At 44.2% G+C, this 13,428-nt stretch overlaps 1 protein-coding gene and 1 long non-coding RNA gene across 6 annotated transcripts; one reads left to right on the top strand and one right to left on the bottom strand.

Annotated features, from left to right (window-relative positions):
• Window positions 1–236: 236 nt before the first annotated feature.
• On the bottom strand, window positions 237–13,428 carry LOC130188489 (nuclear body protein SP140-like protein). 5 transcript variants are annotated; one of them, XM_056406871.1, is made up of 17 exons: window positions 13,386–13,428; window positions 11,887–12,099; window positions 10,435–10,603; window positions 8,869–9,096; window positions 8,651–8,770; window positions 8,415–8,548; window positions 8,199–8,243; window positions 8,035–8,074; window positions 7,768–7,929; window positions 7,583–7,690; window positions 7,368–7,507; window positions 5,941–6,009; window positions 5,679–5,812; window positions 2,797–2,911; window positions 2,558–2,680; window positions 1,624–1,767; window positions 237–1,520 (listed from the first exon to the last, which is right to left on the bottom strand). In XM_056406871.1, exons 2-17 carry the CDS (start codon window positions 12,028–12,030, stop codon window positions 1,434–1,436), a joined length of 1,962 nt encoding a protein of 653 aa, XP_056262846.1. In that variant the 5' UTR covers window positions 12,031–12,099; window positions 13,386–13,428; the 3' UTR covers window positions 237–1,433. The 5 variants fall into 5 exon arrangements, with proteins under 5 accessions (XP_056262846.1, XP_056262845.1, XP_056262850.1 ...); XM_056406870.1 differs by lacking the exon at window positions 13,386–13,428 and adding an exon at window positions 12,939–13,052; XM_056406875.1 differs by lacking the exon at window positions 13,386–13,428 and having other exon boundaries at window positions 2,558–2,632; window positions 2,797–2,872; window positions 11,887–13,052.
• LOC130188490 (uncharacterized) lies at window positions 5,720–8,419 on the top strand. Its single transcript, XR_008830623.1, has 2 exons — window positions 5,720–5,920; window positions 8,235–8,419. It is a non-coding gene; the product is annotated as an uncharacterized LOC130188490 (long non-coding RNA).

Here is a 13,428-nt window from a genome sequence, read left to right on the forward strand (position 1 = left end):
ATTATATTACACATCAAGCTTCGATAATGAGATGATAGTGAGGTTTTAATCTCCATCACACAATGATTTATAAAAGAGGACCCCCCCCCCCCTGTCAGTTTAACAGGAAATGTGTCTTTTCTCGTCAGAATTAAAAGTTTAGGGTTTCATCTTCACAGTTGTAGTTGTAGTTCTGGGATAGACTGTTTACCTTTAAGACGCAGGTTTATGGAGACAAGCCATGTAAACAAGATGTACACATTTCATATTTTATTTTAAAACAAGCAACAGGTCAGAGGTGGAGACAGAGAGACTTCCCTTTAATCCTGTGCTGTGACACTGGGACACGATGCAAAAGGCTTAAGACAAACACTACGTTTAATACAGACTTGTACAATGTATTCATTGCAGAACCCTCCTCACATGTAGCATCATACAAAAACACAGCAATAAATAGATATACAGGAAAAAATATGTTTAAATTAATATATTGAGATGATATGTTTTTTGTTGTCTCTGTCAGCTCTTTGGTCTTTGTGATCGTACATACGTTGGGTGGAATGTAAGCTTTGGTTATTTCTGGTACCGCGCCTTTTATGAAGAAAATAAATAGTGGGAAGAATGCCTTTTTTTTAAATGCATTATCAAATTATAGATTGAAATGTGCTCTCATAATTCAAGTCAAAGTTCCCTGCATTCTCTTGATTAGGAATCATTTAGTTTGGGATATTTCAAACACAAAGGATTGTCAAAACTATACAAACCACAGGCATATTTACATATTCGTAACCTTTCCCCGGTCGCTACTTAGTTTGATAACTGAACCCAGTTAATGCAGGGTTTTTCCTGGGTCAAAATAGGTCTTCAGTGCTCTCAAAAAAACACGGTCTGTGTTGCCATGTTACCGTAATTAGCAGACATCTATGTATTTGTAATTTTTTTTCCATAAATAATGGAGGCTATGCTTGAGGAAATCATTCTGCTTCCACTTTAGATTAAAATAGATAGGCTAACAGATTGACAATAGTCCAAGCCCCATGTATGGTTCAAAGATTATCAAGGTTTACCTCTTTACATATATATGTCAGAAATTTTGAGTGGAAATTTCATTTGCATTTGTCCAGGTGTATTGGTGCACGTCGGGCTGTTGAGTGATCAGCAGCTGGCCGCTCTGTCCATTCACCTCACAGTTGCGTATTGATCAGACAAGAAGACACGCTTATCAACTCGATTACTATTGATCAAAACAGAACGAGGGTTCGGCTGTAGCCTACTTGAAACATACTATTGAGAACATATTCGCTGACATGCACGTGATGAACACATTATTTTTTTTTTTTCCATCGCAGACTTTTTTTTGCCTTAGGCGCTCGGGATTTGTCATAGGCGTTCGGGAAAACGGCTTAGGCGCCCACATTTTCTCTATGCAGGAAAAACCCTGTAATGTCACCAGCCTACTCCTTGATGTTGAACACACTCTTAAATTCTCTGTCAAATAACTCCTTCAGTCTGTTTCCCGTGGCGAGGATTTCAGCATTGTCCTGCAAAAAACCCACAACAGACCATATCAGTACAAAATGTCCAGGATGCCTGTTAAACTCTTAACGCTGCATCTAAAGGGTTTTGACTGACACCGCCTCTTACCCGGTTGTATAAAGCGCAGTTGGAGAAAATGAGCTGGACGTCGGTCTCAAACTCTCCAACGATCCGGTTTCGTGGCTTCTGGAGTCGGTGGGCTATGTGACCCAGCCACATGGGGGTCTTGATCACGCTGCAGTAGTCGTTCAGCTGAGGGTGCCAAGAGGAAAAGGAATGACGGATTCTGTCCACAGATGCTTTTATTTTGAAACTGTAACATGTCCTACAGGTATAAGAAAATAAAAACCGTAGCAATGTTGCTGGTGTGGTGTCAATACACTTTTAAAAGTTCACTTTCACTGTGCACTGCAAGAAAGAAATAGGCAGGATCTCAAATCTGTGACGGAGCCGGCGGCGTGCGTCATCTCTGTCATCATCCGGAGTTTCTGTGTCTTGTTTTGTGTCTTATTTTGAAGTCCTTGTGTCATCTGTTTCCCTGCATTTCCTGTCCCTGTGATCGTCTGCCCTGTTCCTGATGGTTTCCTCCTGTGTGATTGCTAGCCCCGCCCTCATTGTGTCCACCTGTGTCTTGTTCCCCGTTGTCTAATCACCTGCATCTTCCCTGTGTATTTATTTCAGGTCAGACAGGAACATAAACACAAACTAAACCGTACGAACCCACACTGGGGAATGCGACAACCAGGGTTTAAATACACAGGGAAGATGCAGGTGATTGGACAACGGGGGACAAGACACAGGTGGACACAATGAGGAACAGGGCAGACGATCACAGGGACAGGAAATGCAGGGAAACACAAGGACTTCAAAATAAGACACAAAACAAGACACAGAAACTCTGCATCATGGCACTCTAACCTCTTACCACGGGCGCCAAAATCAACAGGGCCCACAGCGGCGGCGCCGAGTCCTCCAGTAACCAGATGATCGAGTGCTCTTTAGCGGCTAGCCGGTGCATGAGGACGGGGGGGGGAGGACTTACGTAGAGGCGTGGGTCCACGGAGAATGTTTGTTCCTCATCAGCCGTGCACAGATACAGAAGGAGATACTGGCATTCCTGTTGATGTAAGGAAGGAGGGATGAGGGACGGACAGGTTGAGCTTCTCTGGCAGTCGGTGTTTACACATGCACAGAAACAGACGTACAGATAAAAACACGGACAACCAAGATGAACAAGTGTGTTTCAGCTTCACAACACAGACGGTCACGCAGTTTACTCACCAGCATGTGTTGGGATATTGGGAGCGACACGGCTGCTTCTCTTTCCAGCTCCTGGTAAAAACACCCCTGATAGATCCTGAATATGCAGAAAGTACACATCCACGGGCTGTCGACTCTGTTCTCACAGACACACACGCACGCACACACACACACACAATAAATAATCATGTACGGTCTGACAATTATCAAAGATTATGAAGAGAATTTCTCTGTCACAAAATCAACCCCACTAACAAGTACTGTTAGCCTACTTAGGTCAGCGATTATATATATATATATAATATATATACATATACTGTATATAAATATATATATATACAGTATATATATATATTAGGGCTGTCAATCGATTAAAAATATTTAACTAATTAATCGCACATTTTGAAATTCATAAATCGCGATTAAAAGTTTTTCTTTTTCTTTTTAAAGACCAAACTTCACACAGAGCTGTGTTTTCAAAGAGGCTCCTACATATAAAGTGCCAGCGAGGTATTTAATATCGTGGATGATAAATTGTTTCTTCAGTGAAACATCCAGATTAGTAAAAAAAAAAGAAGTATATTGAGACCCCATTGGTCCTGTCATCTTTAACATTGAACAGAAGAACCAGTGGCCTTGGTAACTGACTGACATTCAAATATGTCACGTTAACCCTCTGGAGGCTGGGGGCATTTTATACATTTTACAAAAAAATGTAAATTCACCTTTTAAAGGCATTTTCATATGACACATCCCCATGTGTTATACATCAAACATTCCAGAACAATCTCAGCTCTATATATGAGGCTCAGTTGTCCTGGCGCCGTGTCCTCTGGTTCTCTGACTGACAGGCTGCTAATGAGCCTCACCTGTGAGGTGGGAGGTCCTTTGTGATTTACTGAGTGTTCATTGGTTGTTTTTTTCGCAAAATGTTGACAGACAAACGGATTGACAAATCACGGTGAAGGTTTCGTGTGACGAGTTCTTTCCGCGCCGCGTCACCCGACACATCGCCCCTCCGTTCCTCTGTGTATCAGAGGGGGAGACGGGAGGAAGGAGGAGCAGGAGGAAATACGACTGATTCATCCACGAGTTTAAACTGATTTCTGCAGAGCTACCAACTCTCACGGTTTCGCCGTGTGACACACGCTTTTGCATGTTTTCACACGCTCTCACGCCACACAACCAATTTCTCACGGCAAAAGAAATTCTGATTTTGGCCCGAGGCGCGTTGCAGGGTTGCCAGGTCTGTGTGACAAAACCAGCCCAATGGCCAATAAAACCAGCCCAAAAACCAGCCCAATATCAGAACTCAAAATATGCCCTTGCCAAACCATATACACTGCTTTTAAAGTCCATGTCCATGTGTGTACGTGCTGATCTGGAGTCAGTTTGGTAGGATTTGGGTATAAATAAATTATTTCATTTAAAATATGGATTTTTATTTAAAGATATTCATGTAATTTGCATGCAAAAAAAGGTCTACCCGAACCAGCGGACACAAAATTCAACCCGCGGCAACACTTCAAAAGTAGCCCAATTCTGCGGGAAAACCGCGGACCTGGCAACACTGGCGCGTTGGTTTCTTTTCAAACTCCGCGACGATAGATGGCGCTAAGGAGCGCATCTATAAACCTATTCGCTGCATAGACATCCTATTTACCCCAAAGAGTCCCGGAGTCAGCAACAGAAGAAGATTTTCATGTGTTAATGCAGGGCTCTCAAGTGTCACGCATTGAGCGTGACAGTCACGCATTTCGGTCTTACGTCACGCACTCCCGCCACACATCGTATTTCTCACGCTGAAAAACCTCTCGGCTATTTAATGTTTTAATGTGCATGGCCTTCAACATGAGCTGGCCGCGCTGCCCTCACCGTGGAGGAAGCAAGCGCTCCCCTGGAGTTCTGCTGTGAGGAGCCACTTATCAGCCAATCAAAAAAAAGAAATGGGCTACACAATCAGAAAAAACCTATCTGGGTAAGATTTAATCCAGCAACCAATGAAAATAAAGCATCCTGGATAAATATGTCACTCTTGCCTGTCTTCAAAACTTAAGAGCCCTGTTAATGACATGTGGTTCAATTAAGTTCTCACTCTCTTAAACTTTAAATCTTGAAATAATTCGTTGTGTTTGTGCGTGTGATTTTGTGTGGTGATGTAAACTCAGCTGTCATAACAAGCAGCAGAGCACCTTGTTAACCTCTTGGTATACTGCATGCTCAAAACATCATAGCATTGTTTGTTAAGGCTGCCCACATAGCATTTATCACTTTATTTGCAGGCCTAGGAAAAGGACCCTCTCAAAAATTTTCAAAACAGCACTTTGAACAAGTAAGATGTATTATAAAGAATTTTACATAAAGACAGGACATTTGTGCAATAGAATTAGGCATGTTTTTGTAAATGAGAGTAGAGTTATTAAAAAACATTTTAATTCTTTAAGGGAGCAAAGATGTCTCGTAAAAGACCTTTGCCAGGCCAGAATGCAGGGTACAACATGGGTACAACATGGGTACAACATGGGTACAACATGGGTACAACGCCAAATTTATTCAAATTTCCTGATATTATAGCCACCAACGTGTGTGGCTGAGTGTGCGGCAAAATTTTGGTCACCCCCGACAAAATCTCACTCCAAGGTTTTTTGAAAAGTTGGCAGCTCTGTTTCTGCTCCTTATTTTCGCGGAGAAATAATTGTTTTAAAAACGGAAACAGTGTAAAAACTTCAACGAACACCAGAAGTAAACAAAGTTGCGTTAATTGCGTTAAAATATTTTTGTGCGTTAACGCGGCCAAATTAATCGCATAGATTAACGCGTTAACGCTGACAGCCCTAATATAGACACATATATATATATATATATATATATATATATGTATATAGCCGTTTATCAAAGCTCACCCTAAATCGACATCTTCCACATGGGGCAGGTGACATTTCTGGTGGAAGGAGCGAGGGCAGTCATCACACATCACCAACTTGTCTTCGTCTTCCCTTCTACAGACGCCACACTCGTCATCGTTCTTCTGATTCTCCTGCCGGGACAGACACACGACAGCAAGTCTGGCGACACGACTCCACGGGGACCGTTTAACATCGGCGAAACATCAGCTCCGGTCGACAGCACGTTGCCGATGCAGAACGTGCGTAGCAACGGGCTTACCAGCTCGGTGCCATCTGGTTTGCACCGACTGCATTTGCACAGCAGCGAGTCGATCGTCAAGTCGTTTGCCTGAAAGAGACCAATCGTAGTTGAAATAGTTATTTTTTACGGCTTGACAAATCCTGCGGCTCGATCTTTAGTTGTCGTGTCTGACAAACGACTTCATGACACGGCATTATTAGCGCCATGTTTCTAGCATTTCTTTTGCTCTGTCAATTAAATAACCTCACTTTCTTATGACCCCTTATGCAGGGTTTTTCCTGCATAGAGAAAATGTGGGCGCCTAAGCCGTTTTCCCGAGCGCCTAAGGCAAAAAAAAGTCTGCGATGGAAAAAATAAAAAAAATAAAACCTGTGTTCATCACGTGCATGTCAGCGAATATGTTCTCAATAGTATGTTTCAAGTCGGCTACAGCCGAACCCTCGTTCTGTTTTGATCAATAGTAATCGAGTTCAGTGTTTCCCCTAGGTTTACAGCATCAGGGGGGTGAGACTAGTGCCGCTTGCCATGTTGGTGCCCTGAGCTTAATTTAACACTGAGGTGTGCGCTCACCTGTGTGCGCGCATCACCGTTGAGCATGGCGCGCGCCAGCATCGGAGCTCTGGCGCGCACGAGCCGAGATGAGTTGTTGACGGGGGGTGGTGGTGAGAGTGTGCTCACCCGTGTGCGCGCATCACGGCAGAGCTTCGATGCGGGCGCGCGCATCGCTCTGTCGCGCGAGCGGAGAATTGTTGACGGGGGGGGGGGAGAGACGAAAATTACAGAGTGGCGGGTGGAGATTTCACCCTGTTATAATAGTAGGGGAAACACTGGAGTTGATAAGCGTGTCTACTTGTCTGATCAATACGCAACTGTGAGGTGTGCGAATGGACCGAGCGGCCAGCTGCCGATCACTCACTCAACAGCCCGACCTGTTGGAATAGACGGTGCGCGCAGCTCGCAACAAAAAAAAAGTGGGAGCACCGAAGACCCATTTTGACCCAGGAAAAACCCTGTTTATGTCCCCGAAGGGGATTTAAATCCAAGATGGGGTAGATGTCCTTCTGGAGTCGACATACTGTCTCTGCTCCGCGTTTGAAGCCTTCACCTCTTTCCTTCTCGGACCGACACTCCTCCTGCACCTGGAACACCTCGAGAGGCGATGCTGGCTAACAGCCTGATGTGATCGTGTGAACTTAATCTGGAAAGTGTGTGTCGATTTATGGTCTGTCTTTTTTTTTCTACAACAGACGTTTGACGTCATTCCATCCTGATCGTTATAGAGTCGTGGTCATTATCGACACCATGCATCGTATTGATGATGACCAGAACACGTATTCACCAGCTGCTCAAATTTAACTCAAAATATCAAACAGGACTGAAATCTTTGGGATTACAGCTTCCACTTTCTCCGATTGCATCCCTCCAACCAGCCCGACGAGGTTCACCTCGATGAGGACGCTGAGCGGTTCCTCTTCACACCGGATCTCTTTCTTCCAAGAGGCGTCCGCCGGACACGACGCCACCTTCAGGAACTCCACCGGGGTCATCCAGCTGGTCTCAGTGCGAATACTCTTCCCACAAGTCCCTGGTGGTCGGAGGCGTGAGCCGCTCGGTACACATGCGACGACACGTGTTGAGGAGGAGGAGGAGTTATCGCTACCTGAGGAGAACCGCTTGGCGTGTAAAGTCCCGGCTGCACCGCGGCACGTGACTCTGAACACCTTCCTGGCGACTTCTGGCTGCTCGGTCCGGTTCCTCACTGCCTCGCCTGAGGTGGACACACGGGAAGTCTGGATCAACGCTACATTTAAAAAACTCTGATCATCACTTTGGAGAGAACAGCACCTGCGACAGCTGCGGAGCTTTCTCTGCTGCGGTCGCCCTCGTTCAGCTCACGGCCCTCTTCTTCTTCTTCATCTCCTTCTTCTTCTTCTCCTTCTTCTTTTTCTTCTTCATCATCTCCTTCTTCTTCTTCTTCTTCTCCTGCTTCTTCATCTTCGTCAGACACTAGGAAAAACAGAAGGAGGATGTTGGTTTTTCTGACACATTAGCGTGTATATATATTCAAGCACTATTTTCCTGTAGTTTTATAAAATCACGAATAAAACAAACCTGCAGTTGCGTGACCAGACGGGAACAGTGACCTATTGGCCTAGCAGGAGGAACACGAGGAAGAATAAGGGACATGGCTCAGATCAGGATCACGAACGACGAGAAGATGCACCATAAAGTCTGAATGTATCTTTTCATGTATTTTCACCAGTTGTTCTTCTCACCTTTCTGCACCCTCCTTTGTACGTTCCTGTTTTCAGGTGACCTTCCTGCAGCGAAAGAAACAAAACAGAAAATGAACGGCGCACCCGACAAATCCACGTCCCGAGGCACACGTTGAAGTAACAGTCTGAGATTCACTCTCATATTTGAACATTTGATTCAGTCATTATTTGTTGGTGTAAATAAACTGAACAAATAAATAAATGAAAAATGCAAACCTGAATCAGCTTCCCCAGCTGGGTGTCCTGACAGCGAATGCTCGCCTTCCAGTTCCTGGAACTCTTCTTCCCCGCAAAACTCTCAAACTCACTGGGAGTGAACCACCGTTTCCCGACCACAATGCACTTCTCCCCTGAAACATTCACAGGCTGCGTTAATGTCAACCGGTCACCATCCGCCCCGCTTCACTCGTTAGAGGAGACGATGTGTTCTTCAGTCCTGGAGTCTTACACACCTTTAGCCAGGAGGTTTCTATTCAGTGTCCCCGCCTGGTCCCCACAGGTCACGGGCAGCTGCAGCTTATAGATGGGCCAGCTCCAGATGTGGTTCTTCTCGCCCTTCTTCAGGGGAGAGGCTGCAGAACAGGAAAATCATACGTTGAAATAATACGTTGACCTCTTTGTTCCACGCGACGAACTTCTTTGTGTGTGTATGTGGGGGGGAGGGGCTTACAGAAGCAGATTTTTTTGGACTTTTTCTTCCTGGGAATCGATTGAGATGATGGACCGGCCGGCTCCTCGTCATCGTCGCTACTTCTCAGTATTCTCTTCTTCTTCATCTTCACGGAGTTCTCCTGCTTCTCCTCTCCCTCCTCACCTCCAGAAAGCGCCTTCCTCTTCCCTTCGTCTGACTTTTCCGTTTCCACCGTCTCTTCTGGTTGTTTGTCAAAATGGAAAGAGCCTGCAATTTAAATGACATTTAAAAAAATTAGGGCTGTCAGCGTTAACGCGTTAATCTATGCGATTAATTTGGCCGTGTTAACGCACTAAAATATTTTATAATAATTTTTTTTTTTTTTAAACCGCGGCAGTACGGTTTAACACTGTTTCCGTTTTTAAAACAATTATTTCTCCGCGAAAATAAGGAGTAGAAATCAGTTTAAACTCGTGGATGCATCAGTCGGGTTTCCTCCTGCTCCTCCTTCCTCCCGTCTCCCCCTCTGATACACAGAGGAACGGAGGCGACGTGTCGGGTGACGCGGCGCGGAAAGAACTCGTCACACGAAACCTTCAACGTGATTGGTCAATCCGTTTGTCTGTCAACATTTAGCGAAAAAACAACCAATGAACACTCAGTAAATCACAAAGGACCTCCCACCTCACGTGATGCTCATAAGCAGCCTGTCAGTCAGAGAGCAGAGAACATGGCACCAGGCAACTGAGCCTCATTGACTAGAGAGCTGAGATTGTTCTGGAATGTTTGATGTAGAACACATGGGTATGTGTCATATGCAAACGCCTTTAAAAGGTAAATTGACATTTTTTTGTAAAATGTATAAAATGAGCCCAGCCTCCAGAGGGTTAACGTGACATATGTGAATGTCAGTCAGTTACCAAGGCCACTGGTTCTGCTGTTGTTCAGTGTTAAGGATGACAGGACCAATGGGGTCTCAATATACTTCTTTTTTTTTACTAATCTGATGAAGAAACTGAAGAAACAATTTATCATCCACGATATTAAATATCTCGCTGGCACTTTATAGGTAGGAGCCTCTTTGAAGCTCTGTGTGAAGTTTGGTCTTTAAAAAGAATGAACTTTTAACTTTTAACTTTTAATTGCGATTAATCGCGATTAATTAATCGCAATTTCACAATGTGCGATTAATTAGTTAAATTTTTTTAATCGATTGACAGCCCTAAAAAAATATATATATATATCATGTTAAAGACGATAACAACAACAAATATCTCAAAGTAATGGACAACCTTAACTCTAGTTGTGTCTTCTGGATTAACGGATACAGAGAATGGAGTCTATCTGGATCCTTCTATTGGTCGTGTAGCGTTAATCATATTTATTTATTGAATCATTCCTAACAACAATATATGGAATATCCAAATAAAGAGATATATAAGTATTATAAATTGACATCTGTTCATTTATTGCCACTCAGAAGCTCTTCAGAGCAGTGAGGCGGAATAACGACCACCTGAACAACCAAAAGAGCATAAACATAGTGAGCAGCAGAATCCTCATGACTAAAACCTCTGACCATCAAAATCAATAAAACCGACTGACCGTCCAGGAGGCTGTTGCGCAGCAGCTTCAGGGTGGGATAGTGGATGGTGTCCTTGAAGACGCAGCTCCAGAACTCTCGGACGCTCTGGGGACGTTCTCGTTCCAACCAGTCCAGGATCTCGTAGAGACCTTTCCGTATGTTGTCTTTACTCTTCATACGAATCACCTTCTGCAAACACACAAAAGCATGGAGAAAATGAGAATAAATCAACAGTAGCCCCCACTCAGACATCTTACGATGAGCATGACAACACCGTGGCTTAATGAACATTTTAAACATGAGTTATAAGTAATATGAAGTGGTCTGTTATCATTACACTTTAAAACAAATTCATTTTGGCCTTGTCTTTTACAGGATCTTTTCAGAAAAGCAATAGTTTGTGTCACATCTCCGTGTTTTTCACTGTTAATAATGACATATGTTACAGTTCAAAACACTCTATTTCAGATTGATCAAGGAACAGATAACTTGCTCTCCAGCTGATGCATTTAAATGTACAACACTGTTTACTGTTATTCACATTTTTTGGTAAAAAATAAGAAGCTTATTGAGCTTGCAAAATAGGTGCAGCCCAACAGATTAGCTAGTTGGTGTGGTTATGGTACTTATAATAAATATATAGCTGTCACCTAAACCAGATTGCTCCATCAGACAGAAAAGTAATACAAGTTTTCAATCACTTTATTAGAAAAGAAATACAGTTCTATCTGTGCAACATTGAACTTATTGTGGCTGCAATTAGCCTGATTTGCATTTAATATAATTTTATAACAACAATGCAGTGCAACATGTGAAAAACTAAACAAAACAACTTCAAATATTTGGCAATAAAGAGTTTTGTTGAGTTTTACACTGCATATCATTCAAAACAACAATAACGTGCAACCTTTGCAAAACAAAACGAGTGCAGATATGTGTGAGTCATCACGTTTTATTATTATGTGTGATAAAATTAGCTTTCCACAACTCTTTTTAAAACGGGGTAGCAGGCTTGAAACGGCCACTGTCAATAAAGCTCAATGTTGAGCTTTTGTTTTGAAGGGCAACAGCAGGAACGCCGAAGTCACGGAGAATGGCAAGTCACCGGCCGTTTCGGACTTTGCGTTGGAACATGTACTCGGGCTGCGATTGATGACGTAACACGAGTTCACGAGAACACAAGTACAGAGAGGTACACAAGAACGCATATTGAGAAGCTCCGCCGTCGCGCATGCGCAGAGTAACCTGTTGTTAACGCCATAACGTAAACTTTTACACTAAAGTTCAAGCAGTTCACTCTTTACTTATTAATGACTTTAGTTGTATGTCTGTGTACTTTGTAATATCTGAACTGCTCAATAAAGTTCTTGAAATGAAAGAATCTGCATTCCCAGTCCACCTACTAGTTGTATTACCGTGTTATTGTGTTATTGCAGTGTTATTACGCATGCAGTTCCTTCCCGCTTCCATACCTTGTATCGGTCCTCCGGCACCAGCTCGTAGTCCCGGAGCTGGCAGAGGAACGTGTGCGGCTTCTCCATGCAGGACATCTCGGTTTTACAGCGGCGGAAGAACCGCAGCAGCTCCTCGTCGTTCAGCCAGTCCATCGGCTCCATGGAGGGGTCCCTTTGAGTCAAATGTCCGGTGGAAGTGAAAGTGAGCGCCAACAACTTCCCACGAGGTCTCTGGCACAAAACAACAAATCACAAAGTATCACATTTCATATTCGGCGAGAGTCCTTCCCAACCGGCGGGTCTCTGTTTCTCTAACGTTGTGCCGCCTCTCTGTGAAAGTGAAACCACATCTTGTCCCTCTCTGTCGGGACACCGCACTTCCGGTTACTGTCAGCAGGAGCGCGGCCGAGTCCAAACGCACTGGATCCTTCCTGGATTCTGTTTTATAGATGATGTCGCGTTTGAGTTTCTTTATGTAAACATTGCAACAGGAGTCACACTCAGTCATGCAGGCGTTGTGCTTTAATCTCACTCATTTCCATCATATCATATCTGCCAGCATATCCTTCACCAGTAGAATGGGGACAAGAGAATGAAAAAAAAACCATGTTTATTATGTTAAACTTTTCTGTTTCCTCTTATTCTTCTTGTGAAGTACTTGCGTGCAATATTCATATTGATTGAATGTGTTCATGTAACTCTGTAATGATTCCTTCTGGTCACATGACATCTATTCTTCTGTCCATCCTGTTGCTCTCCTGAAGGGTTCTTCCCCTTTTTTCCCCATGAAAGGGTTCTTTATATTTCTTGGGAGTTTTTCCTGATCCGATGTGAGGTCAGAGGTCAGGAATGTCATATATGTCCAGATTGTGACGCCCTCTCAATCAAATGTTTAATATTTTGCTATATAAAATAAACTGAAATGAATATCTTTGCAAACTTCTGCAGAATGAAATGATCTGATGAATGAAATGATGACGACCTTTTGACCTTAACCCCATTCTGCAGTCCTGTATGAGACAGTCGTGCAGTCGCTTTGTTGTGTCCCTCAGTCGGGCTGTTGGTCGTACCCTTCCACATCGTTGTGAACGACCTCCTCCGCGTGGCGTTCCTGACAGGCCTCCACCACCCGCAGGACGGCTGCGAGGCGCCGGTCCAAAGCGGAGAGGTGAGGTTCGGAGAGGAGGGGGCTGCACGGCCGCCAGAGGGTCCCCGAGCAGCGACTCCGCATGGCGTCGCTCAGGCGGAAGCCAGGGAGGGACAAGGCGCAAGCGGAGGAGGGTGGAGCGACGGATCCTACACAATGTGGGCGGAGAGCCAGATCCAAAATAAATAGACAACAAGTGTAGCATTCAGGGCCCCTCCTCTCCGGGCCCTTCAACTGTCTATGTGTCGACATCACCTCAGTGAAATAATGTCTCTCCTACACGTTGCAGCCTTTACGTCCCCTAAGCTTCCTGTGTGAGTGTGCTGAGGGCCTCAGTGGCTGTCAGTCACATGGTGTCGTTTTATTTTACCTGCAACACTGCTGCAGAGGAACAAGAATGGACGGCTCATCCA

The sequence above is a fragment of the Pseudoliparis swirei genome, chromosome 23 (assembly GCF_029220125.1).
Source record: "Pseudoliparis swirei isolate HS2019 ecotype Mariana Trench chromosome 23, NWPU_hadal_v1, whole genome shotgun sequence".
Taxonomy (NCBI): Eukaryota; Metazoa; Chordata; class Actinopteri; order Perciformes; family Liparidae; genus Pseudoliparis; species Pseudoliparis swirei.

Bases quoted from the DNA above. Each gene is read 5' to 3' on its own strand.
- LOC130188489 (XM_056406871.1), bottom strand. From the start codon at position 12,030: ATGGAGCCGATGGACTGGCTGAACGACGAGGAGCTGCTGCGGTTCTTC. The intron at 8,549-8,650 runs GTGTGTAAGACT...TGAATGTTTCAG, and splicing joins TAGAAACCTCCTGGCTAAAG to GGGAGAAGTGCATTGTGGTC. The intron at 7,930-8,034 runs GTTTGTTTTATT...TGTTTTTCCTAG, and splicing joins GTCTGGTCACGCAACTGCAG to TGTCTGACGAAGATGAAGAA.